The 24,816-nt window shown below is 42.7% G+C and overlaps 1 protein-coding gene across 4 annotated transcripts in view; it reads left to right on the top strand.

Moving 5' to 3' along the window:
• Window positions 1-24,816, top strand: part of ABI2 (abl interactor 2) — a 304,672-nt gene that overhangs the window by 258,406 nt on the left and 21,450 nt on the right. For 3 of the 4 annotated variants that reach the window (XM_030209247.1, XM_030209246.1, XM_030209245.1), the window contains 2 exons: window positions 17,344-17,517; window positions 19,153-23,270. In XM_030209247.1, the coding sequence (XP_030065107.1) occupies window positions 17,344-17,517; window positions 19,153-19,328 (350 nt within the window). In that variant the 3' untranslated portion in view covers window positions 19,329-23,270. Of the gene's footprint in view, window positions 1-17,343; window positions 17,518-19,152; window positions 23,271-24,816 lie in introns of those variants that run through there. The other variant, XR_003942794.1, reaches the window with a different exon arrangement.

Raw genomic sequence — 24,816 nt, 5'->3', positions numbered from 1 at the left:
TTTCTAGTCGGTTTTCTGTCAAGTCTTTATTTCTATTTTTTAATTAGCTTGGTGTGGGCTGCCTATAGGCTTTGAGATGCTGGTCGGGGAATCTTTGTCACTACAGAGACGTTGGATTTCTCTGCAGCTATTTTTCAAGGTGAGCTGTGTGAAAAGAACACCCCCAGTGGCTTCAAAAGGTGTTTCCAATGCAGTAGGACCATATCCGAACGGATACCCGTTTCTGGTGCCTGCAATTCCTGGAACTCGATCTTTCAAACTTATGTTTTTGATAGAGCATCAACAGCTTCTGCCTTTGGGATTGGTGCTTGTAGGAAAGAATCTCTGAAGATAAGGTGCAAGAGGCTGCACTTTCATCAAGCAGCATGGGAACACCCATAAGACCCTCTCCAAACCCAGTTCCAACCTGATCACCTTTTCAGGAGGTATCAAAGTGGAGGGCAATGGAGATCCTATTATTTTATTAGGCATTGGTGTCCTCTACCCTCCCATTCCTTCTGGTTTAGACAGGTTGTTGCTCGTCCCAGACAGCAAAGGCCCTAAAAATCCCAAATTGCTTTGCAACTAAAACCTGGCAAAACCCTTTTTGCTACCTGAATGGAGAGCAAGTTCATTTAGCTTGAAGTGAAGTGGCTGAATATGCACTTTTGTTTTATCAAAGTAATTCTGAGTGCTGCTTTACTGATATTTTGTTGGATCGTTCACTTGCAATTAAAAAAAACCCCAGAGGAACTCATTCTTGTAGTACTGCTGATCCGGACGCCCCCTGATGCATGTGTCTGCTGAAACGTGGCCTGTAACAGGACCTTATTAAGTTTGGATACACACACCCCACCTGGAAGGCCTACTGTGCTTTGTTGTAGCACTATCGCCCCGAGGTCACTTGCGTGGTCGGTGCACACAGCCTCTCACCTCCTATTGCCAAGAGCTTTGGATTTCTGCACCCCAATGCACCATTCTGCATTTCTTCATTTTAGCATATCTGTCAACCATAGTCCATGCTTCTAGTTTTATAGATCTATTCTCATGCTGTTCACACTCTCTGATGTGTGTATTGCTAATCTTTGTGTCATCTGTAAAAGGATTACTTCTCCTTCTAACCCTTTGGCAATATTGCTCACAAAAATATTGAACAGAATCAGCCCTAGGACAGATCCTCGAGGCACTCTGCTACTCCCCCCCTTTTTTTTCTTTCATGGGAATTCCATTTATCCCTCCTCCCCCTGTTGCTCGCTCCCACTGCAGCTCCTTGTGACTCTGGGTAAGTCACTTAACCCTCCATTGGCCCAGGTATAAAATAAGTGCCTGTATATAACATATAAACCACTTTGATTGTAACCACAGAAAGAGGATATATCAAATCCCATCCCCTTTCCCTTCTGATCCAGTTTACTACTTTGGATCTCATCCTCAAGCTGTGTAGCTTATTCATGAGCCTTCTATGAAGATCACTATCAAAAGCTTTGCTGAAGTCTTAGTAGATCGCATCCTGTGCATGTCCCCAATCCAGTTCTTTTATCATCCAGTCAGAGAAATTAGATTCATTTGGAATGACCTGATTTTGGTAAAGCCCTGTTGCCTTGGATCTTGCATCCGATTGGATTGTAGAAAGATCACTATATTTTCCTGCAGCAACATCTCCATTATTATTTGTACATAAGTATTGCCATACTAGGAAAGACCAAAGGTCCATGAAGACCAGCATTCTGTTTCCAACAGTGGCCAATCCAGGTCACAAATACCTGGCAAGATCCGAAAAAAGTACAAAATATTCTATACTGCTTATCCCAGAAATAGTGGATTTTCCCCAAATCCATTTAATAATGGTCTATGGACTTTTCCTTTAGGAAGCCGTCCAAATATTTTTTTAAACTCCGCTAAGCTAACAGCCTTTACCACATTCTCTGGCAACGAATTCCAGAGTTTGTTGAGTGAAGAAAAATTTTCTCCGATTCTTTTTAAATTTACTACATTGTAGCTTCATCGCATGCCTCCTAGTCAGTGGCGTAGCCAAGGGTGGGCTTGGTTGCTCAGGCCCACCTAGTACAAGCATAACTATAATGTGGCTGGCAGGGATCCCCAAGCCCCACCATCCGAAAACTCCCAACAACTGTCTCTCCTGTATACCTTGTAAATAGCAGATCTTCGCCTGCAGTGAGCAGTGACTGATGCATACTGCTCGCACCGGCCCCATAGCCTTTGCTCTGATGTATTCTTGCCTAGGCGGAAACAGGAAGTTGCATCAGAGGGAAGGGTATGGAGCCAGCATCAGCTGTGTGTATTAGTTGCTGCCTGTTGCCGGTGAAAATCTGCTATTTAAAAGATATGCAGGAGAGGGAGGATATTTGAGAGACCATATGGCATGCAGGTGAGAGGAGAGACCACATCATCTGTGGGATGAGGCGAGGTTCTTCTGCCCACCCATCTTGGGCCCAGGCCCACCCAAAATTGGGTGTCTGGCTACGCCCCTGCTCCTAGTCCTAGTATTTTTGGAAAGCGTAAACAGACGCTTCACATCTACTCGTTCCACTCCCACTTGTTATTTAATAGACCTCTATCATATCTCCCCTCAGCCGCCTTTTCTCCAAGCTGAAGAGCCCTAGGCGCTTTAGCCTTTCCTCATAGGGAAGTCGTCCCATCCCTTTAATCATTTTTGTCACCCTTCTCTGCACCTTTTCTAATTCCATTATATCATATCTTTTTTGAGATACGGCGACAAGAATTAAACACAATATTCAAGGTACGGTCGCACCATGGAGCAATACAAAGGCATTATAACATCCTCATTTTTGTTTTCCATTCCTTTCCTAATAATACCTAACATTCTATTTGCTTTCTTAGCTGCAGCAGCACACTGAGCAGAAGGTTTCAATGTGTCATCAACGACGACACCTAGATCCCTTTCTTGGTCTGTGACTCCTAACGTGGAACCTTGCATGACGTAGCTATATTTCGGGTTCCTCTTTCCCGCATGCATCACTTTGCACTTGCTCACATTAAACGTCATCTGCCATTTAGATGCCCAGTCTCATAAGATCCTCTTGTAGTTTTTCAAAATCCTCCCGTAATTTAATGACTTTGAATAACTTTGTGTCACCAGCAAATTTATAATAGTCTCTACCATTTTGCCCGGCACTGACGTCGGACTCACCGGTCTCTAATTTCCCGGGTCTCCTCTGGAACCTTTTTTAAAAACCAGCGTTACATTGACCATCCTTCAATCTTCTGGTACCATGCTTGATTTTAAGGATAAATTACATATTACTAACAATAACTCTGCAAGTTCATTTTCAGTTTTATCAGTACTCTGGGATGAATACCATCCGGTCCAGGAGATTTGCTACTCTTCAGTTTGTAGAACTGCCCCATTACATCTCCAGGTTTATAGCGAATTCATTAAGTTTCTCTGACTCGTCAGCTTCGAATACCATTTCTGGCACTAGTATCCCACCCAAATCTTCCTCGGTGAAGACCGAAGCAAAGAATTCATTTAATCTCTCTGCTACGGCTTTGTCTTCCCTGATCACCCCTTTTACTCCTCGGTCATCTAGCGGTCCAACTGATTCTTTTGCCAGCGTCCTGCTTTTATGTCATGGTTGTGCCCAGGTCCCTGGCTCGCAGTCAACTCGGTCCCCGGGGTTTAGACCTGTGGAATGCTGCGAAGTGATAGTTTACAGTTTCCCATGTAACGGAAGATATGCTGGTCCGGTCCAGATCTTCCAGCTCTCCAGATTGTTTTGGGAGTTTTTTGGAACCAAGCAGCACCCATACCTGGTGAACTCCCTTGTGACCTGCCTTTATTAACCACCTGGTAAGGTTCCTAGTTGCCTTGCAACAGTGTTCTTCAGAGGCGTTTCTTTGGTGTGAGTTGTTGCAGTGCCTTTGCGCTTTTCGTGTTGGTGACTTTTACTCTGCTTGTTTTTTGGACTATTCTTCTGCCTGCCGCCTGCCCAGACCCGGATTGTTTATTGGACTAGTCTTCTGCCTGCCCAGACCCGGATTGTTATTGGACTATTCTTCTGCCTACAGCCTGCCCTGACCCGGCTTGTTTCTGGATTGTTCGTTTGCCTGCGGTTTTCCTGGAACCCAGTGTGCTTCTAGTGTTACCTGTTTTTGTCAGCCTGCTGCTGTGTCCTGCAGTCCTGCCTCCCTGTCCTGTCTGGTAAGTCCTGCCGGTCACCTGAAGCCAGAAGCTCAACTTCTGGTGAAAAGCGGCCAGGTGCAGGTGAAGCCTTGCTCCGGTCCACAGTGTTCCAGTTCTGGTCTGCCTTGTCTTGTGTTGGGATGATTCTCCTGCCGCTCCGCGGCAGTGGCCCAAGGGCTCGCAAATCTAGGTTCCTGCTGTGTATACGTGACATTTTAATATACCTAAAAAAAATTTTTACTATGTGTTTTTACCTCCAACGCAATCTTTTTTTCGAAGTCCCTCTTAGCCTTCCTTATCAGCGCTTTGCATTTGACTTGACATTCCTTATGCTGTTTCTTATTAGTTTCAGTTGGTTCCTTCTGCCATTTTCTGAAGGATTTTCTTTTAGCTCTAATAGCATCCTTCACCTCACTTTTTAACCATGCCGGCTGTCGTTTGGTCTTCCTTCCACCTTTTTTAATACACGGAATATATTTGGCCTGGGCTTCCAGGATGGTGTTTTTGAGCAGCATCCACGCCTGATGTAAATTTTTGACCCTCGAAGCCGCTTCTCGAAGTTTTTTTTTTTTCACCGTTCTTCTCATTTTATCATAGTCTCCTTTTTTTTATTTGATTTTCTATGTATACTTACTTCAAAGCTAATATCAAATCCGATCATATTATGATCACTGTTATCAAGCAGCCCCAGCACCATTACCTCCTGCACCAGATCATGCGCTCCACTAAGGACTAGGTCTAGAAATTTTCCTTCTCTTGTCGGCTCTTGTACCAGCTGCTCCATAAAGCAGTCCTTGATTTCATCAAGGAATTATACCTCCCTAGCGTGCCCCGATATTACATTTTCCCAGTCAATATCGGGGTAATTGAAATCACTCATTATTTTTGTGTTGCCCAGTTTGTTTGCGTCCTTAATTTCTTAACATTTCTGCATTCATGTGTTTATCCTGGCCAGGCGGACGGTAGTACACTCCTATCACTATCCTTTTCCCCTTTACACATGGAATTTCAATCTAAAGTGATTCCAAGATGTGTTTTGTTTCCTGCAGAATTTTCAATCTATTTGATTCAAGGCTCTAGTTAATATACAATGCTGCCCCTCCACCAATTTGATCCACCCTATCACTATGATATAATTTGTACCCCGGTATGACAGTGTCCCACTGGTTATCCTCCTTCCACCAGGTCTCAGAGATGCCTATTATATCTAATTTTTCATTTAGTACAATATATTCTAACTCTCCCATCTTATTTCTTAGGTTCCTGGCATTCACATATAGACATTTCAAACTATGTTTGTTGTTCCTATTTACATCATTCTCAGTACTTGACAGTATTAATGTGCAATCTTTTGTCTGTTTTTTATTTTTACTTAAGGACACCTTGAGGGGCATAATCGAACGAAAACGTCTATCTCCATGGGCGTTTATCTCCGAGAACGGGTCCGTGAAGGGGCGGACCGAACCGTATTTTCGCAAAAAATAGACAATTTGTGAGCTGGGCGTTTTTGTTTTTCAGCGATAATGGAAAATGAAAGTGCCCAGCTCAAAAACGAATAAATCCAAGGCATTTGTTTGTGGGAGGGGCCAGGATTCGTAGTGCACTGGTCCCCCTCACATGCCAGGACACCAACCGGGCACCCTAGGGGGCACTTTTACAAAAACAAAAAAAGAGGTAAAAGATCTCCCAGGTGCATAGCACCCTTCCCTTGTGTGTTGAGCCCCCCAAATCCCCCTCAAAACCCACTGCCCACAAGTCTACACCATTACTATAGCCCTAAGGGGTGAAGGGGGGCATCTACATGTGGGTACAGTGGGTTTGGGGGGGTTGGACGACTAATAAGGATTAAGCAGCACAATTGTAACAGGTGGGGGGAGGGGGATGGGCCTGGGTCCACCTGCCTGAATTCCACTGCACCCCCTAACAACTGCTCCAGGGACCTGCATACTGCTGCCAGGGAGGTGGGTATGACATTTGATGGTGAAAATAAAAAGTTGTGAAACATCATTTTTTTGTGGTGGGGAGGGGGTTAGTGACCACTGGGGGAGTCAGGGGAGGTCATCCCCGATTCCCTCTGGGGGTAATCTGGTCATTTAGGGCACTTTTTGGGGCCTTATTCGTGAAAAAACAGGGTCCAGGAAAAGTGCCCTAAATTCTAGCTACAAACGCATACTTTTTTCCATTATTGGCGAAATGCGCCCATCTCTGTTCGGGTGATAACCATGCCCCAGTCCCGCCTTCACCACACCTCTGACACGCCCCCGTCAACTTTGTACGCTTCCGCGATGGAGTGCAGTTGAAAACGTCCAAGTTCGGCTTTCGATTATACCGCGTTATTCGTTTTTGTGAGATAAACGTCCATCTCCCAATTTAGGTCGGAACTTGGGCGTTTTTCTCGTTCGATTATAAGCAGGCTTATCTACTATGCTCTCTTTTGAAACCTCACTATTAGGATACCCTATCTTCCCTGTTTTGTTGATATCTTTGAAAGATACCTTACCCCGAACCATGCACTTTTGAGCGACTGTTGGCCTTCCCCCGTTTCTAGTTTAAAATCTGCTCTATGTCCTTTTTAAATGCCGATGCCAGCAGCCTGGTCCCACTCTGATTAAGGTGGAGTCCATCCTTTTGGAATATTTGTACTACTGAGGTATGACGTACTGGCCGGTAGTTTCCCACTTTTGTGAAGAGGGGCCACGTCACCTTTTCTTCAAACCTATGGAGCTTATCTTTTAGAGCAGTGGTTCTCATACCTGTTCTGGCATGCTACTAGCCAGTCAGGTGTTCAGGATAACCCTAATGATTATACATCAAACATAATAACTGTGACTAATTATACATATTTATTATATCAAAACATTCCTCTACAAAATGAATAAAACCTACAAACTGTCTACACATTGTTGCTCATAATTCAAAAATATATTCATACAACATCACACTCATGCTCTTATTAAAACAACACCACATAAGTCCTCTTCCTCAATGTGGAACCAATACTGGAGTGTAGAAATCTCTGTGCTTATCTTGAGCATTGTCCATCTCACTGTCCCACTGTCAAATATGTGTCCATATTTTATCACCAAGATCTTCAATCCATACTCTCAAACGAGGTAAAACCCAGTCAGTGGAGCAGCGTGAAAGTTAATCCTCCAGAATTGCTTTTAGAAGCACACACTCTCCAAATGTGTTCCACTAACGCTTCCCACCACATGCAGTGAACCGTTGTTTAAATGAGTCCAGAACCACCAGTATTATCAATCCATTTAGGACATGACCCAGGGTCATGCTGGTGGTTCTGGACTCATTTAAACAACGGTTCACTGCATGTGGTGAGAAATGTTAATGGAACACCTTTGGAGAGTGTGTTCTTCTCAGCAGCTGCTGCACTGACTAGGTTTTTCCTCATTGTTATGAGTATGTTTGATGCAAGTGGAACAACTATATTGTAATTACACATCTGGCTTTTCTCCTTTACCCAGTAAACCTGAAAAAATGTTTTGTCATCTTGTTTAATATCTTCAGCCATTTTTACTTCTGTCCGTGCTTTGTCATTCTGATTTCATTCTTTGACTCTTTAAACTTTATGCAATATTCTTGTTTGTTCCTCTTTTTTGATCTTCTGTGTTTTATGAACATTATCTTTTTGTCTTGATTTTTGCAGCTACTTCTTTGAAGAAACATATGAGTTTTCTTTTCCTTTTGCTCTTATTTACTTTACCTAAAGATCAGTAGTCCTTTTAATAGCCCTTTTCAGTTTAGCCCATTGTCTTTCCACTTCCTTTATTTTCTCTTACCCTGCCAGCTCCCTCCTTCAGGTACTTCCTCATTTTACCAAAGTCAGCACGTTTGAAGCTCAGAACTTTGAGCTTGGTGTGTGTAGACTTCACTTTAGCTTTTATATCAATTCACACCATGTAGTAATCACTGCTGCCCAAGTGGATGCCCACCTTGACATTAGACACTCTTCATTCGTGAGCACTAAATCTGGTGTTGACCCTTCCGTGTTGGGTTTTATCACCATTTATCTGAGCATGAGCTATTTTTCTGCTGTCTTCCAGATTTGCAGCTGGTATACTCCAGTCCACATCAGGTAGATTAGAGTCACTTATTATCACCTCTCATTTTCATTTCTACCTTTTGCAATTTCATTGATCAAATTTCTTGTCTAGTTCTTCCATTTGAGTTGGAGGTCTGTAGACTACACCAGTGTAGATGAGTGCCATCTTACAATCCACAGGGCTTTCTCTCTTCCCTGTGCCCCCTGCATTTAATCTATTCTAATATTGCTTCTCTGAGGACAAGCAGGGTATTAATTCTCACAAATGGGTAACACGGCACCGCGTTGCCTGGTCCAGGCTTTATAATAAGCCATAAGAGTTTTTGTGGAGTGTGAGACATGCTGTACTGTGCATGAGCAGGTGCCTTCCCGCTTGTACGTGGATACCACAGTTCTTTTTATACCGCAGTGAGGAGAAGACTGCGTCTCCAACTTCTCTTCACGGCTGGTATGAAAAGCTTCATGTTTTGGTGCCTTTGGATATTTTTTCTGTGGTTTTCCACTGTGCCTTTTTGGGCATTTGTTTTTCTCTTCTCTTCCTGTACCTTTTTAGTTTATTTTGTCCAATTTTTAAGTTTCCATTTTTTTTTGTTCACTAGGCTGCGTTTAGGCCTGGCCTTCAGTTGGATCTTTCCCATCTTTTTTCCTGGTGTCTTGCTCATTTTTTCAGGCACCATCGCATCTTTTGATTTAGCATTGGAAATTTTTCCATCTCTGTTCTCTAAAGCTCCCAGTGGCTTTAAGAACTGTACCCAGTTCAATCGGACAATCTCTGGCACGGACACCCATTCTTGGTGTTTGCAGTGTCTAGGGCCCGACCATAGCCCTGCTAACTGTGTCCTTCATCATCATATGAAGAAAAGGATGCAACTGGCCAGAGAGGCCCAACGAGAAAAGATTTTTGAATCCAAGTCCTTGACATCAGCATCAAGACGTTAATGTTGAAGACAGCATTGGCATTAGTCGCATTGGTCCTTATGGCTGCCCCGAGACCCAGAGAGACAGCAGTGGGTCTCCACCTGCCTTGACACCAACTACTGGACAGGGCCCCAGGACCGGCCAGCATCTGACCCAACCCTGAGGTGACATGAGGATTTGACGCCATCCTCGTTGGCACTGAGCTTCGGGTTAAAGCCAAGAAACATGGTCATCCTCATCACATGGTGCCAGCCTCCAGGGCATCGATAGACTCAGCACCTGAGAAGCATCGGTGCCGAGAGGATCACTCCCCCTCTATCCAGAAGGTGCCGGTGCGCCTGTCTCCAGGCAGCCAAGACCCAACTCCCGTCTCTGTTCTGCAGCCTGTCTCAGAGCCAGGACCCGACTCTGGTCTTGGCCCCATCTGTTTTGCAGCCTTTCTCGGAGCCGACATTCCAGTCTTTCCTGGTGGCTGCCCTTGATGAGTGTATCTGAGCCTTGCTCCCTGAGCTTCTGGATGGCATCTTGCAGCAGGATGCATTGCTGTCAGAGGTGCTTGAGCCTACCGTCCAGTCCACTGCAGCCCCGCCTGGCCCTCAGCCTGCAGTGCGGCCTCAGTGTTGACTACCGCCCAAGCTGGTACCCCCTCATCGTCAGTGGAGGAAGCTTTGCTGGAGTCAAGGTGGGAGCCGACTCCTCGACGCCCCTCTTGGGAACATAGCTCCTCAAAGTCGAGGCAGCATCAGTCTCAGTCCTCCCACGAGGAGTTTCTGACAGATGAAGAATGCTCATAGGAATCAGAGTCAATGGTATCCCCTCTGAGCCCTCCTCCACTTGAAAGGAGAAAGTCTCCTCCAGAGAGCCTTTCGTTCCCTTCTTTTGTAAACCAAATGGCTGAGGTGCTCGAGGTCCTGGACTACATATCTATTCCTAGGGAGGCTGTGACTGTCCATGAGGTGCTCAAAGTCCTCGACTGGAACTGGAGGTCCCCTCTGTTGGTCCCTGTCATGCCCAAGAAGATTGACACCAGTACTGGATCCACAGTACACCTGGTTTTGATAGGCTTCAGTTGCCTCACAACTCCATGGTGGTGGAGTCCGCTGTCAAAAGAGCCAGAAGTCTAGATTCTATGCCCTGGCGCCCTCAGGCAGAAACGCTAAGACCTTGGACTCTTGAGAGGAAGATGTTCCAGGCCTCCATGCTCGTGTCCCATATACAATCGTACAAGCTCTTTATGAGCGTCCATTTGCAGGACTCAGTGTGCAAGTTGATGGACTTGGCAGACTCTCTCCCACCGGAGCAGTTCAAGTCAGTGCGCCAGTTGGCCAAGCAGCAGAAGGAGTGTCAAGAATTCTTGGCCAGGGATGCCTATGATACTTTAGACATGGCTTCCAGGATCTCTGCTCAGAGTATAGCAATGTGCAGACTCTCATGGCTGTGTGTTTCTGACTTGGAACAGTTGATTCAGCAGAGGTTGGCTTTTGCCCCATGCCTGGGGATAACCTTTTAGAGAGAAGGTTGAGGTTGCAGACCAAATCGAAAAAGCATACTAATGCCATCTCTCCTACCGGGAATCTTCTGCACCAGCCTTCTCAGCTAGGAGGTCTTTTGGCAAGTCGAAGAGGGGATAATCTTTTTGGAGAGAAGGTTGAGGAAGTCGCTGACCAAATCAAAAAGCATACTGATACCATCTCTTCTCTCTCTCGCCGGGTGTATTCTGCATCAGCCTCCTCAACTAGATGGTCTTTTGGCAAGTCGAATAGGGGTGCCTACTACTCACAGAGACATAGATACGTCACTTCCTATCATAAGCCTGCTCAGACTCAACCCCAGCATCCTCGTTATAGTCAACAGTGTGCTCCTGAAGCTCCCCAGTCTAAGCAAAGGGTGAGTTTTTGACTGGCACTGGCAGAGTACTGCTGCTGTAAGTGTTCATACCGGATGACCTGCTGCTTGGGGAGAGGCTGAAGATTTTTCATGAAAGGTGGCCCCTTATCACCTCCGACCGGTGGTTTCCTCAAATAGTCTGTCTCAGATACACACTAAATTGACTTCAAAAACCTCCAGATTGCCCACCAAGAGCTCATTACTTCAGCTCTCAGCACAAGCAGGTACTTGCAGAGGAACTCTCCGCCCTTCTGAAGACCCATGTGGTTGAACCCATTCCACCAGGGAAAGAAGGATAGGGATTATATTCCAGGTATTTCCTTATGCAAAAGAAGACGGGGAATGCATCCCATCCTAGACCTAAGGGCTCTGAACAAATTCCTGGTCAAAGAAAAGTGTAGGATGGTTTCCCTGGTCACCCTTTTCCCCATGATTCAGGAAAACAATTGGCAATGTTCTCTGGACTTACAGATGCATATACTAATATCTCAATACTTCCAGCCCACTGGAAATACCTTTGATTTTGGCTGGGAACACATCACTACCAGTACTGCGTGTTGACTTTTGCCTTTTGTCCTCACGTCAGCTCCCAGGGTTTTTACCAAATGTCTAGCAGTGTCTACACAGACTGGGAGTCCATGTGTTCCTTTACCTCAACGATTGGCTGGTGAAGAGCATGTCGGAGGATGATGCTTGGGAGTCCATGCAGAAAACTGTTGATCGTTATAAACTACCCCCCAAGTCCCATCTTCACCCTGCACAACAATTGGAATTCATTGGAGCCCTGCTTGGTACATACAAGGTTCGAGCCTTCCTCCCAAGGCTGAGGGCAGACACTTTAGTCATATTGGCCTCTCAGGTTTGAGCCTCTCTGCAGGTTACGGCTCAGCAGATTTTGAGGTTGTTGGGCCACATGGTTTCCACAGTTTATGTAACGCCACATGAGATCAGCCCAATGGACCCTAGCCTCTTAGTGGTACCAGGCTACGGGAGACCTGGAAGATGTCATCTGAGTGTCTGCAGACCTTGTTCACTCTCTTCTCTGGTGGACTGTTTGATCCAGTTTAACACTGGGACTTCCATTCCAAATTCCTCTGCCACAAAAAGTGCTGATGACTGATGCATTTCTCCTCGATTTGGGAGCTCATGTAGATGGCTTCACACTGAAGGAGCATGGTCCCTCCATGAAACAGGACTTCAGATCAATCTTCTGGAGCTTCGGGTGATCTGGAACACTCTAAAGGCTTTCAGAGATCGTCTGTCCAACCAAATTGTGCTCATTCAAACAGACAACCAGGTTGCAATATACCAACAAGCAGGGGGCACCAGATCACGCCCTGTGTGTCAGGAGGCCGTCTAGATGTGGCGCTGGCCTCATCAATACGGCATGTTCCTCCGATCCACTTATCTGGTGGGCAAAAACAGTCTGGCGGACAGACTGAGCAGGGTTATGAAATCTCACTAGTGGTCTCTCAATATGGGTATTGCCCACGAGATCTTCTGAGAGTGGGGCACCCTCTTGGTGGATGTCTTTGTCACTCAACTGAATCACAAAGTCCCTCAGTCCTGCTTCAGGTCCATGACAGACTAGCGTCAGATGCGGTCATCCTGCATTGGGGGTCAGGTCTTCTGTATGCGTATCCTCCCATTCCTCTTATGGGGAAGACTCTGCTTGTACTCAAGCAAGACCACGGGACCATGATCTTAATTTCGCCTTACTGGCCTTCTAAGACCTGGTACTCTCTTCTGGAGTTATCCTCCGAAGAACCGTGAAGATCAGACTGTTTTCTGACCCTCAACATGCAGAACGAGGAATCTCTTCTACATCCCAAACTTCCATCTCTGGCTCTCATGGCCTGGATGTCGAGAGCCTAGAAATTTGCTTCTCTCGGTCTGTCAGAGGGTGACTCCCAAGTCTTGCTGGCTTTCAGGAAAAATTCCACTAAGAGGCGTTATTTTTTTAAATGGAGGAGATTTACTATCTGGTTTGAGGGCAAGGCCCTAGATCCTGTTTACAGTTCTACACAGTTCCTGCTTTTGCTTGAATACCTTCTGCACCTTTCCAAGTCTGGTCTCAAGACCAACTCTGTAGGGGTTCACCTCAGTGCAATTAGTTCTTATCAGTGTGTAGAGGGTAAACCCTTCTTTGGACAGTCTCTAGTTGTTCACTCCATGTCAAAGTTGCCTGTGTCATGGAACCTCAGAGTCATTCTCACTCAGCTGATGAGAGCTCCTTTTGAGCCACTGAATTCTGCCATCTGAAGTACTTGACCTGGAAGGTCATTTTCTTGGTGGGCTGTTACTTCAGCTCGTAGAGTTAGTGAGCTTCAGGCCTTAGTGGTGGATGCACCGTATATTAAGTTTCATCACTACAGAGTAGTCCTCTGTACTCGCCTTAAGTTTATGCCAAAGGTTGTGTTGGAGTTCCATCTGTCTTGCCAACATTCCCCCAACCTCATGCCCATCCTGCCAAGAGCACCTTGCACACCTTGGACTGCAAGCAAGCATTTGCCTACTATGTGGAGTGGACAAGGCCCCAGACAGTCTGCCCAACCTTTTGTTTCTTTTGATCCCAAGAGAATGGGGGTCACCATTGGGAAACGCACAAGTGAACTGAGCACTTTTCAGTATTATTATTGTGGGATAGCATTGGTTGAGTGAATGTTATGTTGATGAATGTATAGAATGAGTGAGTTAAAGAATAATTATAGGTTCTTCAGTTGGGTTGTTTTTTTTTTAAAGTTAAAATTCAATGCCAAGAAGTGCAGAGTGTTGCACTTGGGGTGTAAAAATACAAAAGAAACATACTGGATAAGGAGGAGAAAGATTGGTAAGCTTGGCTCAGGAGAGGGACCTTGGGGTGATGGTGTCTGAAGATCTCAAGAAATAGTGTGACAAGGCGATGAACGTGGCTAAAAGGACGCTAGGCTGCATAGAGAGGAGTATAACGAGCAGAAGAAAGGTGGTGTTGATGCCTCAGTACAAGTCATTGGTGAGGCCCCAATTGAAGTACTGTGTTAAGTTTTGGAGGCCTTATCTCGGTAAGGATGTAAAAAGACTTGAAGTGGTTCAGAGAAAAGCGACAAAAATGGCAGGGGAGTTTACGTAGCAAGATGTACATGGAGAGACTTGTTGACCTAAACATGTATACCCTGGAGGAAAGGCAAAACGGGTGATATCATACATATGTTCAAATATTTCAAAGGTGATCTGCAAACAAATCTTTTCCAGAGACGGGAAGTTGGTAGAACTAGAGGGCATGAATTGACGTTGAAATGGGTCCAACTCAGGAAGTATTTTATTCACTGAGCGGGTGGTAGATACCTGAAATGCCTCCCCCTCCCCGGAAATGGGAGAAACACAAAAGAATCCTGTTTAGAAGGATCGTATCCAAAGAAGCTTAGGGGAGATTAGGTAGGAAAGCTGTTGCTGGGCAGACCTACAGTCTGTGCCCTGATGAAGGCTGAATATATTTGGATGGGCTAGAGTGGAACTTTTCAGGGACTATGATAATTTCAGAAATTTTAGAACAAGGCTAGTGCTGGGCAGATTTCTACGGTATATGCCCTAAAAAAGACAAGGATCAGTCAAGATCAGGTATACATATGATGTATCACTTCATAACATATGTAATGAGTTTATCTTGTTGGGCAGACTGGATGGACCGTACTAGTCTTTATCTGCTGCCATCTACAATTTTACTATGATCTGAATTCAATGTACCAAATATTCATCCTGGGGGAAGTTGAATTAGTCTAAGGGGCAGTGAAAGACAAGGTGGTAGTGTGGGTGCACTGCACTGTCCTAGGGGGACGCTGGATGAATAAGTACAGTATAGTGGCTTGAACAAGTAAGAAGTAAGAGTGTTTTTTTTTAATCGTTTTATCAACATGGTAGCTTGGTGAATAGGCCCGCCTACAACACTATTGACCTGCTTCCCGAAAAAGTTCAGTACATTTTATGAGCATGTGTTTGTGCGAGTGAACCAACAATGCATATGTTTTTACCATCACAAATAAAATATGCAAAGCATTTCTCTGGTAAGTAAACACTATTTTGCTTTGTGCTTTGGGAACTTAAAGATTGGGGTTTAAAGGAGGATTTGTAGGTTAGTGCTAGGCAAAATAAAAAATATAAAAAAGCAAATTTTATCAACTAATCTCCATAGTCTTTGCCCCTTAGTTTTAAAAACTTTGTACCACAGCATTAACAGATAGACTCTAGCAGGCACTGCAGGATCTAGTTTAGTATTAAGGGGGAATAAAAAGAGAGAGAGAGAGGGAAAAGCAAGCAGGACCTAGTGGGGTGGGGAAACCCGTATTATTGAAACACGATGGACGTCCATCTTTCATTTCGATAATACGGTTGGGGACGCCAAATCTTGAAATTTAGGTCATCCTTAGAGATGGTTGTCCCTAGACTTGGTCGTTTCTGATTTTCGGCGATAATGGAAACCAAGGACACCCATCTCAGAAATGACCAAATGCAAACCATTTGGTCGTGGGAGGAGCCAGCATTTGTAGTCCCCTGGTCCCCCTCACATGTCAGGACACCAACTGGGCACCCTAGGGGGGCACTGCAGTGGACTTCATAAAATGCTCCCAGGAACATAGCTCCCTTACCTTGTCTGCTGAGCCCCCAACCCCCCCCCTAAAACCCACTACCCATAACTGTACACCACTACCATAGCCCTTACGGGTGAAAGGGGGGCACCTAGATGTGGGTACAGTAGGTTTGTGGTGGGTTTTGGAGGGCTCGCTGTTTCCTCCACAAACGTAACAGGTGGGAGGGGGGGGGGGAATGGGGCTGGGTCCGCTTGTCTGAAGTACACTGCACCCACTAAAACTACTCCAGGTACCTGCATACTGCTGTGATGGAGCTGAGTGATTTCAATTACCCTGATATTGACTGGGTAAATGTAACATTGGGGCACGCTAGGGAGGTAAAATTCCTTGATGAAATCAAGGACTGCTTTATGGAGCCGCTGGTACAGGAGCCGACGAGAGAAGGAAAAATTCTAGACCTAGTCCTTAGTGGAGCGCATGATCTGGTGTGGGAGATAATGGTGCTGGGGCCTTTTGATAACAGTGATCATATTATGATCGGATTTGATATTAGCTTTGAAGTAAGTATACATAGGAAATCAAATACGTTAGCGTTTAACTTTAAAAAAGGAGACTGTGATAAAATGAGAAGAATGGTGAAAAACAAACTTAGAGGAGCGGCACTGGCAGCAAAGACAACCATAATTAGCTCCAGATATTCAGTGCTGGCACCCGGGCATGGCCCAGCACTGAAAATCTGGGACTAATTGACAGCATTTTAAAAATGAGCACCCACTGGTTGAATGTCAGCCAGTGTGTTGTCCCATGTGTGAAGGCAGAGATGTCATTCTAGCCTCTCCTGGCTGTAGAATACTTTCAATACCCAGCACTAGTCTTGGAAGTAGAACTATTAACCAAACTCGTAACAATCTTGCCTTCTGGAGGAGCCTGGGCTCTTCACAAGTAACATAGTCTCCACAGGCAAGACATCCAGAAGGGCTGTCAGTGTGTTGCAGCTCAGGTAATGCCCTTGCATGGAACAGCCCTGGATGGTATCAGGATGCAACTAGTAAAACACCTCTTGCCACATCTAGTTTCCGTTATTAGATAGGACCAAGGTCTTTCCATATCAGGATCAAGGGACCAACTCAAATCGAACTAGGATGACATAACAATCCAAATCACAAACTGATGCCATTGAGTATGCCTTAATGACACAACAACAGTATGGGAACCCTGCAGCTGCTCACTGAAATGCTTCTTGCACTGCTTTATAAAATATAACGCAAATCCTACACAAATTATGCCTAGATTGGAGGGGAAGACATTACATCTGTTCCTGAGCAGGTATAAATATTAACACATATTTCACATGGTATGTGAATGTTGTATAAAATAAACACATAAATTGTGACTCCACCCCTAAGTGTCCCCTAAGTGTGCCTACTGTTCATGTATGCCTCGACTTGCACTGTGCACACTTTTATAAAATTATCTCCCCTTCAAGTATGTGCCTTTAGTATAAGATGATAGCTTTTTATTCCAAAATACATGGCAAGGTAATGTTACATTTTTGGACAAAAAATAAAAGGGAAGAAGACCTATGAACAAAACTGAGGAAGAAAGCCAAGAAAACTAACTGGCTATTTTCATCCGCGGAAATGGTGTCCTTATAAGGATTTTTAGCAGTTTGTTTGTCAAAGGCTATAATTTTGAAAGAACTTAAGACTTGTACTTACTGTTTGGAGAAAGGGAGAGTTGATTTTCACATGTATTTAACCCTTTTTTAGTTTCTGAAACTCCACCACCTCCACCACCTGTTGATGAACCAGTCTTTGATGAATCCCCCCCTCCACCCCCACCTCCCGAAGATTATGAGGAAGAGGAGGCGGCAGTGGTAGAATACAGTGATCCCTATGCTGAAGAGGACCCACCCTGGGCACCAAGGACCTATTTAGAAAAGGGTGGGTTTATGCCTTGTAATCCTTCAGAAATGTTAACCGTTTTATTTTTCCATGGTATTGCTGTTTAGATCTGCTAAGTTCTGTGGCTAATAAAAGGAATGTGAGAAAAGAGTATTGATACCCTAGCAGGTTGAAAAGGCTTCTCAGAGACTAAATTAAATGACATTAGTGTGACACCATTTTGTTTAGTGATCATACTGTTCCAGAACACCAAATGTTCACTTGTATTGTATTACTTGTCAGTGTTTTCCAGATTCATTTGAGACTGCAGTATACACCTCTATGATGTAGTTTCTTGCTGGAGCCTGTTTTAAAACAGAGTATATCTGACACATACTAACAACCTTACTAGTGTAATGGAAGTGTTGACTTCAGTAGACTCTTTAAACCAATTTATAGCAAAAAAACAACAACTCACTGTCGTATTTTTAAGTTCAGAGACCATGACACGTGCCCCTTACAGTGTAAACAACCTGCTATTGTCAACTCATTTTTAATTTATATTTAATTTTCCAAAGGAAAGTGAACAGCTCTTTCATGGCTTGAGGCCAAAAAAAAGTTTGACCCCTACAAGAAGCTACCTGTACAGCTTCATTTAATTAATACCTCCTCACTCTCATAAATGGTACAAAGCCCTATTTTAATAACTTATCCTAAGCTTTTGCAATTAATTGCTTGCTAATAGCCAGAGTTAGTGTATTAAGGACAAAACCTGTGTTATCTATTTGGGGGCATTCTCAGCTCTTTGGGAAGGCAGTCATGCTGTTAACACACAGCGATTGTTACCATGCATTAATGGCATGTCCGATAACACAGAATGATGTTAGCTGTACTTATGTAGGCCTAACTGCATTATGTTATCTGCTGCTTTTAGTGGCTAAGATGCCCCCTAGTATGAACTTTTATATTAGATGTCCAGCACAGCAGTTGGCACGCACTAACACAACATATGGTGCCGTGCTGTTAATATGTATTAAAAGCTACATTAAACACATGACATGGCTTAATACTTAGGCCCATTGTATGCTATCTATGCTACCTTCCTACAAGGATTTTGCTAACTTAGTTCTAAGACAATTTCTTCCTATCTCCTCTTCACAGTGGGAGGTTTTCAGACGCTGGAGCATAGTTTTCTTTTCTTTTTTTAATTTAAAGGAGAACTTTATTGAAAGTAAGCCAGGAAACAGTCAACAGCTGAACACACAAAGCATAGATGTAATAGAGGCCATCTCGATCCCATCCATTCACCCACTGAGTTTTTGGTCTTTAGTCACACCTTGACTACTAGGAATATGAATTTCCTGTAACAGGATGTAAATTTGTTTCCACTGGTAATTGTTCTTTTGGCACCATCTAATGATGCTAATTTTAAGGTACTGCTTTAGCATAACCCTAGGAATTCTGGATATTGGAATGCTGACAGAGGCTAGAAGAACTCAACTCCTACCTCCAAGCAATTGGGGGGAAATAACTCATCTGAAATTCTGGTTCACATCCTTTGTTTATTGAGGAACACAATCAGATTTTGTACTTCCTATAAAATGTATGGAATAGGGCAATAAGATGTTAACCGAAGGAACTTTATATTGCATTTTCTTTCATTTTTCCTTTGCTTGACATTTTGTTCTTTTACAGTTGTGGCAATTTATGACTACACTAAAGACAAGGAGGATGAGCTCTCCTTCCAGGAAGGAGCCATCATCTACGTCATTAAGAAGAATGACGACGGCTGGTACGAAGGTGTCATGAATGGAGTGACGGGCCTTTTTCCTGGGAACTATGTGGAGTCCATCATGCACTACTCAGAGTGATAACACCAGGGGTGCACGTAATTTAATAGGAGCCCAATAGGGTTCTCCCACTTTATTCCAGTCTTGGGGGGGGGGGAGCCACCAAAGTGAACGGATAGAAGAATAATGATGTAAAAGAAAAACCTGTTTTTCATAATTTCAAAAAGTGATACAGGTTGTTTGAACAAATGATCTTCCTGCTGCTGTCAGCAGCTCTGCAGCTATAAGTCATATAGAGTTGATTGGTCGAATAAAATGATTTTTTTCACGGATGAACTGGGGATGTAAGGAATGAAGGCACATTAGTATTGTCGTATTTGGACTGTTACTTTTTTTGGGAAGAACAAAAAATCTGAAATCATATCAGGAGCACATTTCACATAGTGGACTAACCCCTGGCATTGGGATCTCAAAATTGACAGTGCTGAGGGATTTATCTGACCAGCTAATGGATGTTACCCTTTCTCCCGGAACACAGATTCACTTGAAATTGGATTCTCAAATAAGGCGTCTGAAAGTACATTTTTAGACACAAGCTTGTTACAGCTTTAGCTGCTCAGCCCAACTACAGTGATACAGATTGGATTCATTTCTTCATATGTATCCCTCCTTTCTGAGAAAAGTCTAGCAATGTAAGTGAGAATTCAGGATTTCAATGTATTGCGGGCAGTGAATGCACTGGGTTTCCTGGCTTGCTGGCACCAAAGAATTACGGCATAAAATTGTCTATAGAGACAGCAGCAGTCCTGGCCACCTTTCATTATAGATGCAGTACTTTTCAGGACTGCAGAATTCTAAATCATTGGTCAAACTGTGTATATGATTTGTTATTGTAGTCACTAAAAATTTAGGAAGAGTACTGCTGTAAAAGTTGATTATATAGCAAGCCCTGCTCTGGAGCTCTTTACAGCAGGATTTTTTTCTAACACATCAACATATGCTAAGGTATGAGTAGTAACTAATCATTTCAAGTTTCCTTCTATCCTAAATTGTTCACAGAGCAGTAAAGGGGTTGTCCTGTACTTTTTACTGGCCCGTGATATTACCCGAACTGAATGAAAATGTGCACAGTAACATAAGGTATCTGAAAGTACTTAACAACTAATGCAATAGTCATACATACACAGATGTCTAGACTAGGGTTACCTTGCTTTTGGGTTTTCAGGATAACTACAGTGAATAGTGGCATGCATTTTAGATAGCCTGGAATCTTTTCTGTGTGTGGATCCCTGAGGATATGTTTGGGAACTGCTGGTCTAGAAGCAAGTGAGAGAGCATACAACTGTGGTTTTGGAAGTCTGTAAATAAACTGGATTTAATCAAATGAAAAATGCAGATTAGGTAGCTGCTAAATTGCAGTCAGATAAAAAGGCAATTGTTGATTATAAATCCCAGCAGATGTGCTTCTTTTTTTTTTTTTTTTAGCAGAAAACAAAACAAAACCCCGTTAAGGTGGGAAAAAAAGGGGGAGATTAGTCCATTTGTCGCACCTTGCTAGTGATTCTTCCAGAAGAATGATCAGTCACAGAAAACTGACTTGTTTAAGTGAAATGGCTGGTCACCCACTACTTTTGGCTTTCAGTCCTACAGATTTCTGTATTGTAGTGCCACTTACTTTCATGCTTTCTATAGGCAGTTTCCCAGACCATTTCATGGCCTTTGTTTTTGATCCTCACACCTGTTTTTTTTTTTTTTTTTTTTTAAGAAACTGGTCATAAAAACAGCTCGGAATCCAAATAAGTAGATACTTTGCAGGTAGCCTTTGGTATAGTTTTGCATATTTTCATCAAGGTTTTTTTTATTTTTATTTTTTAATTACTACATATGGGTTTACATTACTGACAAGCTGGGAGGAAAAGTGAGGGCTACTAATCTGAACTGGCCAATGCTGTGGTTTTTCCTGTGAGCTATAACGGGAAACATTGTCCAAATTCAGAATACATTTGGCATATATGTGTGAGGTGTGTATTTTCACCAAACTGAACTGCATACACTACATACACAGAAGCGCTTCTATGCGGAAATGGTTTAGAAGCACTTTAAATAACAAGCATACATTTTCAGGTTGCAGAATGGCTTTGGAGGGAGTTTCAGTTCTTGCTGGTATTCTGCTTTATTATGCAGCACTAGTGTTGTAAAGAAAATTGAGTTTTATGCTTACTTTTTAGTTAGTACAACCTCAAATTCTGTGGACTATCACAGAGCAATGCAGTGTAATAATCTTAGCCTAAAGTAATTGGAGCCAATATTTTTTAAATGTGTGTAATATTACGTAGCTTGCATGCTGTTAATAAAGATAGTGAGAGTAGTGTTTCTAATTTTCATTTACTGTTTTTCCTCTAATTTTTATTATGTTTTTCAAAATTAGTATAAAAGAATGGGGAAAAGTGAAAAAAAAAAAATTTAAACCCACGTAAAGAAATCCATATAGAACATTTCTTGTGTTCACACAAATGCACAAAGCTTCTTCAGTGATTACTGCCAGCTATCATGGGGGCCAGGTATTAGTATTTATAAAATACTTGGAATGTTCAACTTAGATTGTGAGCCCACTAGGGACAGAGAAAGTACCTTCTGTATGCGTACATGTGTACATCTAGCAGATGCTATAGAAATGATAAGTAGTAGTAGCTACAGGAACTGCTTAAGTTAACCATTTCTTGACATTAGTCTGTGTGCAGATGTTGTCTTGCACAGTGTGACATTAACTTCATCAGGGTAAGAGGCTACTTTATTGGCTTCATAGGGTTGACTGTATGATAGATTCTGTAAGAAATTTTACTTCTGATGTCAAAGTAGCTGGTACTGAATGACTGAAGAACAAAAGATGAAGTGTTTAATTAGGTAATGGCACAAAACTCTTCCTTAGTTGTAAGTTATTCAGATAGAAAAGGACTTATAACTCTTTGCAGCAAACAGTAATACGCTATAAAAGGTCTTTTGAAGGAAGGCTACTCTGATACAAAGGAAAGCAGTAGTATCTCTTCAGAGCACTGGGGTCAAAGAATGAAAAAACCGAAGACCTTGTATGAATGCTGTAGTGCCAATCAGCATTAAGATTGGAGAGGCTTTTTCTGGTGCCTTTCTTACAGTAAAGGTAACTTGTATTAGCTTTTTTTTCTCTCTGACTTTTTTTTTATTTTTTAAAGCTTGGATCATTGTTTCTCGTCTGAAACACCAGACCTGATTGACCAATTTCATAGTGAATGCCTGCACCTCTCAGGGAGTGCTTAGCAAATTTTTTGTCACACTTGTGTCAAGAAAAGTAACATTTTGCTAGGAGATGCTATTAGATGACACTGGGAGTAAATCATTTTTTTTTCTTCTAGTAGATTGTTATTAGTAATTGTAAGGTTCATTTTTGGGTACTGGAACTAAAAATTGTTCCTAAATGAAGTTCTTGCGAAGGACTGATCAGTGTATTAGGGGAGAGTTGTGCTAAACATTTTTTTTTTTTAATGTTTGGTGGTTCCATTATAGTGATTGGCTATAATTTTACATTTCTAAGATGCAAGTTTTGGAAAAAATAGAGCAAACAAAATACAGTGTTAACCAGGTGTTTTACTGAAAATTGACTTGCCGGGTTTCAAGTGTGAGCACAAAGTAATTGGCATATCTGATATAGGTAGGGCGGTTTGATTTTCTCTTTTCCCTGGAATATAAATTGAAACTGCCTTAGTTCTAGGTCATTTTGTATAACTGAGTTTTAATGTACACACTGGAGCTACAGCCAGTAATAACAGTTGACAAAAGATGCAACTCATTCAGAAAGCTGTATTAAATGACATTCAGTCTTCATCCACTCTAGAATGGGTTTCTGATCATAAATTTTGCACCTTTTCAGACAGATCCAGACAGATTCTTCCATACAACTAGCACTATAATAATTTTTAATTTCATAAAGCAATATTTTATGCATAAATTAAACAGTAGCAGAAACAATATTGGGAGTGACTTTCTGTATTAGACCACATCACTTCTATTTGATTTTTGGGATTGTTTTATAATATATTATTGGACCTTAATTTCATTGTCTAGTGGATTTCCAGAAGTTACTGTCTGTCTTTATACCTTATGTAATTTAAGGCAGTGGTTCCCAAACCTGATCCTGGAGGCACCCCATCCAGTGAGGTTTTCAGGATATCTACGATGAATGTATGCATTGCCTCCACTTCATGCAAATCTATCTTATGAAAATTCATTGTGGATATACTGAAAACCTAACTGCCTGGGTGCCACCATATTTGGGAACCACTGATTTAAGGTGACGGTTGTAAACCTTAAAAAGGGACAAGGGAAAAAAAGAGAAAGTAAATATTAAATTAGGTTTGGGCTGCTATTACTTAGAAATGAGCAGAAGTTTGAGCTTGAAATCTTATGAAAGTATGCACATAGTATATGTGAGGGGCACCAAACTTGCTAAAACCTCTTTCTTTCCAAAATCTATTGGTTCCCTTTGTAAGGTTGCTAACAGGGAGCATGCCAGCTCATGTATGGTTTTTTTTATTTCAGGAGCCTGAATTGAATATATTTCAAGCTGTGTGAAAGCAGTGAATTTAGATGTAACACCCACCAATTTGTGAATGAGAGTCATGACCTAATATCCTGTTTATTACGTTTTAGGGCTAAGTTTTTTTTTTTCCCCCTTCACTTTTAACAGTTCCATTCACTTCACAATGAATGCCAGAAATACACAGGCAAAAACAGGAAAAGTAATCATAAAATAATATCAAAATTTTATACACAAAGTCATAGGGCCAAGAACAAAGAAATAATAAGGAAATAAAAAGAAAATCACTAAGGCAGAGCAGGGGAGACTGTGTGCCGCCTCTAAGCAGCTATAAGTTGATCCCGACATTAATATATAGTACATTAGCGTCTGTAGCCACAAGAAAATCTAGCCAGCAATTGGGTTCCAATAAAAGAAACTGTTTACTGCTCAAATTTTAGCTATCTGGCATGGGAGAGAGTTCAAAAATCTTCAAATGCCTTACTCCTTTCAGGTCAATGAAATGAAACTTAAGGGAAGCATGCAAAGATCTCTTATTTTGTCCCAGTAATGACCATATAGTGTGGAACTTGATATACATCCTCTTAAAAACCATAATACACATTCCTCGAGGACAAGCAGGCTTCTATCTTCTCACAAGTAGGTGACGCCGATCCACGCTGCACTGTCTGGCTTTTGCCATAGTAAAAAAGAGAGCTTTGTGGAGTGTGAGCCGTGCTCCACCGCACATGTGAGTGCTTTCCAGCCCGTTGAGCGAATGCGGTCTCCTCAGTTCTCTTTTTTTCCGCGTGAGGAGAAGGTGCGTTTTTTTTGTCCTCGCCCATTTTTTTTGAGAGCTGTTAGTGCCTTTCGATCTTTTTTTTTTCTACTTGTGGCCCCTTTAATTTGGCCTTACAAACCCATCCCTTATTTTCCATAGTTTTATTTTGCCCGGGTTTAAGATTTCTTTATTTTTCATTATCGTTGGGCCGTTTTTAAGCCCTGACTTTGGTCGGGTCT

The sequence above is a fragment of the Microcaecilia unicolor genome, chromosome 7 (genome assembly GCF_901765095.1).
Source record: "Microcaecilia unicolor chromosome 7, aMicUni1.1, whole genome shotgun sequence".
In the NCBI taxonomy this organism is placed as follows: Eukaryota; Metazoa; Chordata; class Amphibia; order Gymnophiona; family Siphonopidae; genus Microcaecilia; species Microcaecilia unicolor.
Note: the sequence above shows the minus strand (reverse complement) of the source record. Positions and strands in the feature narration are given on the sequence as shown.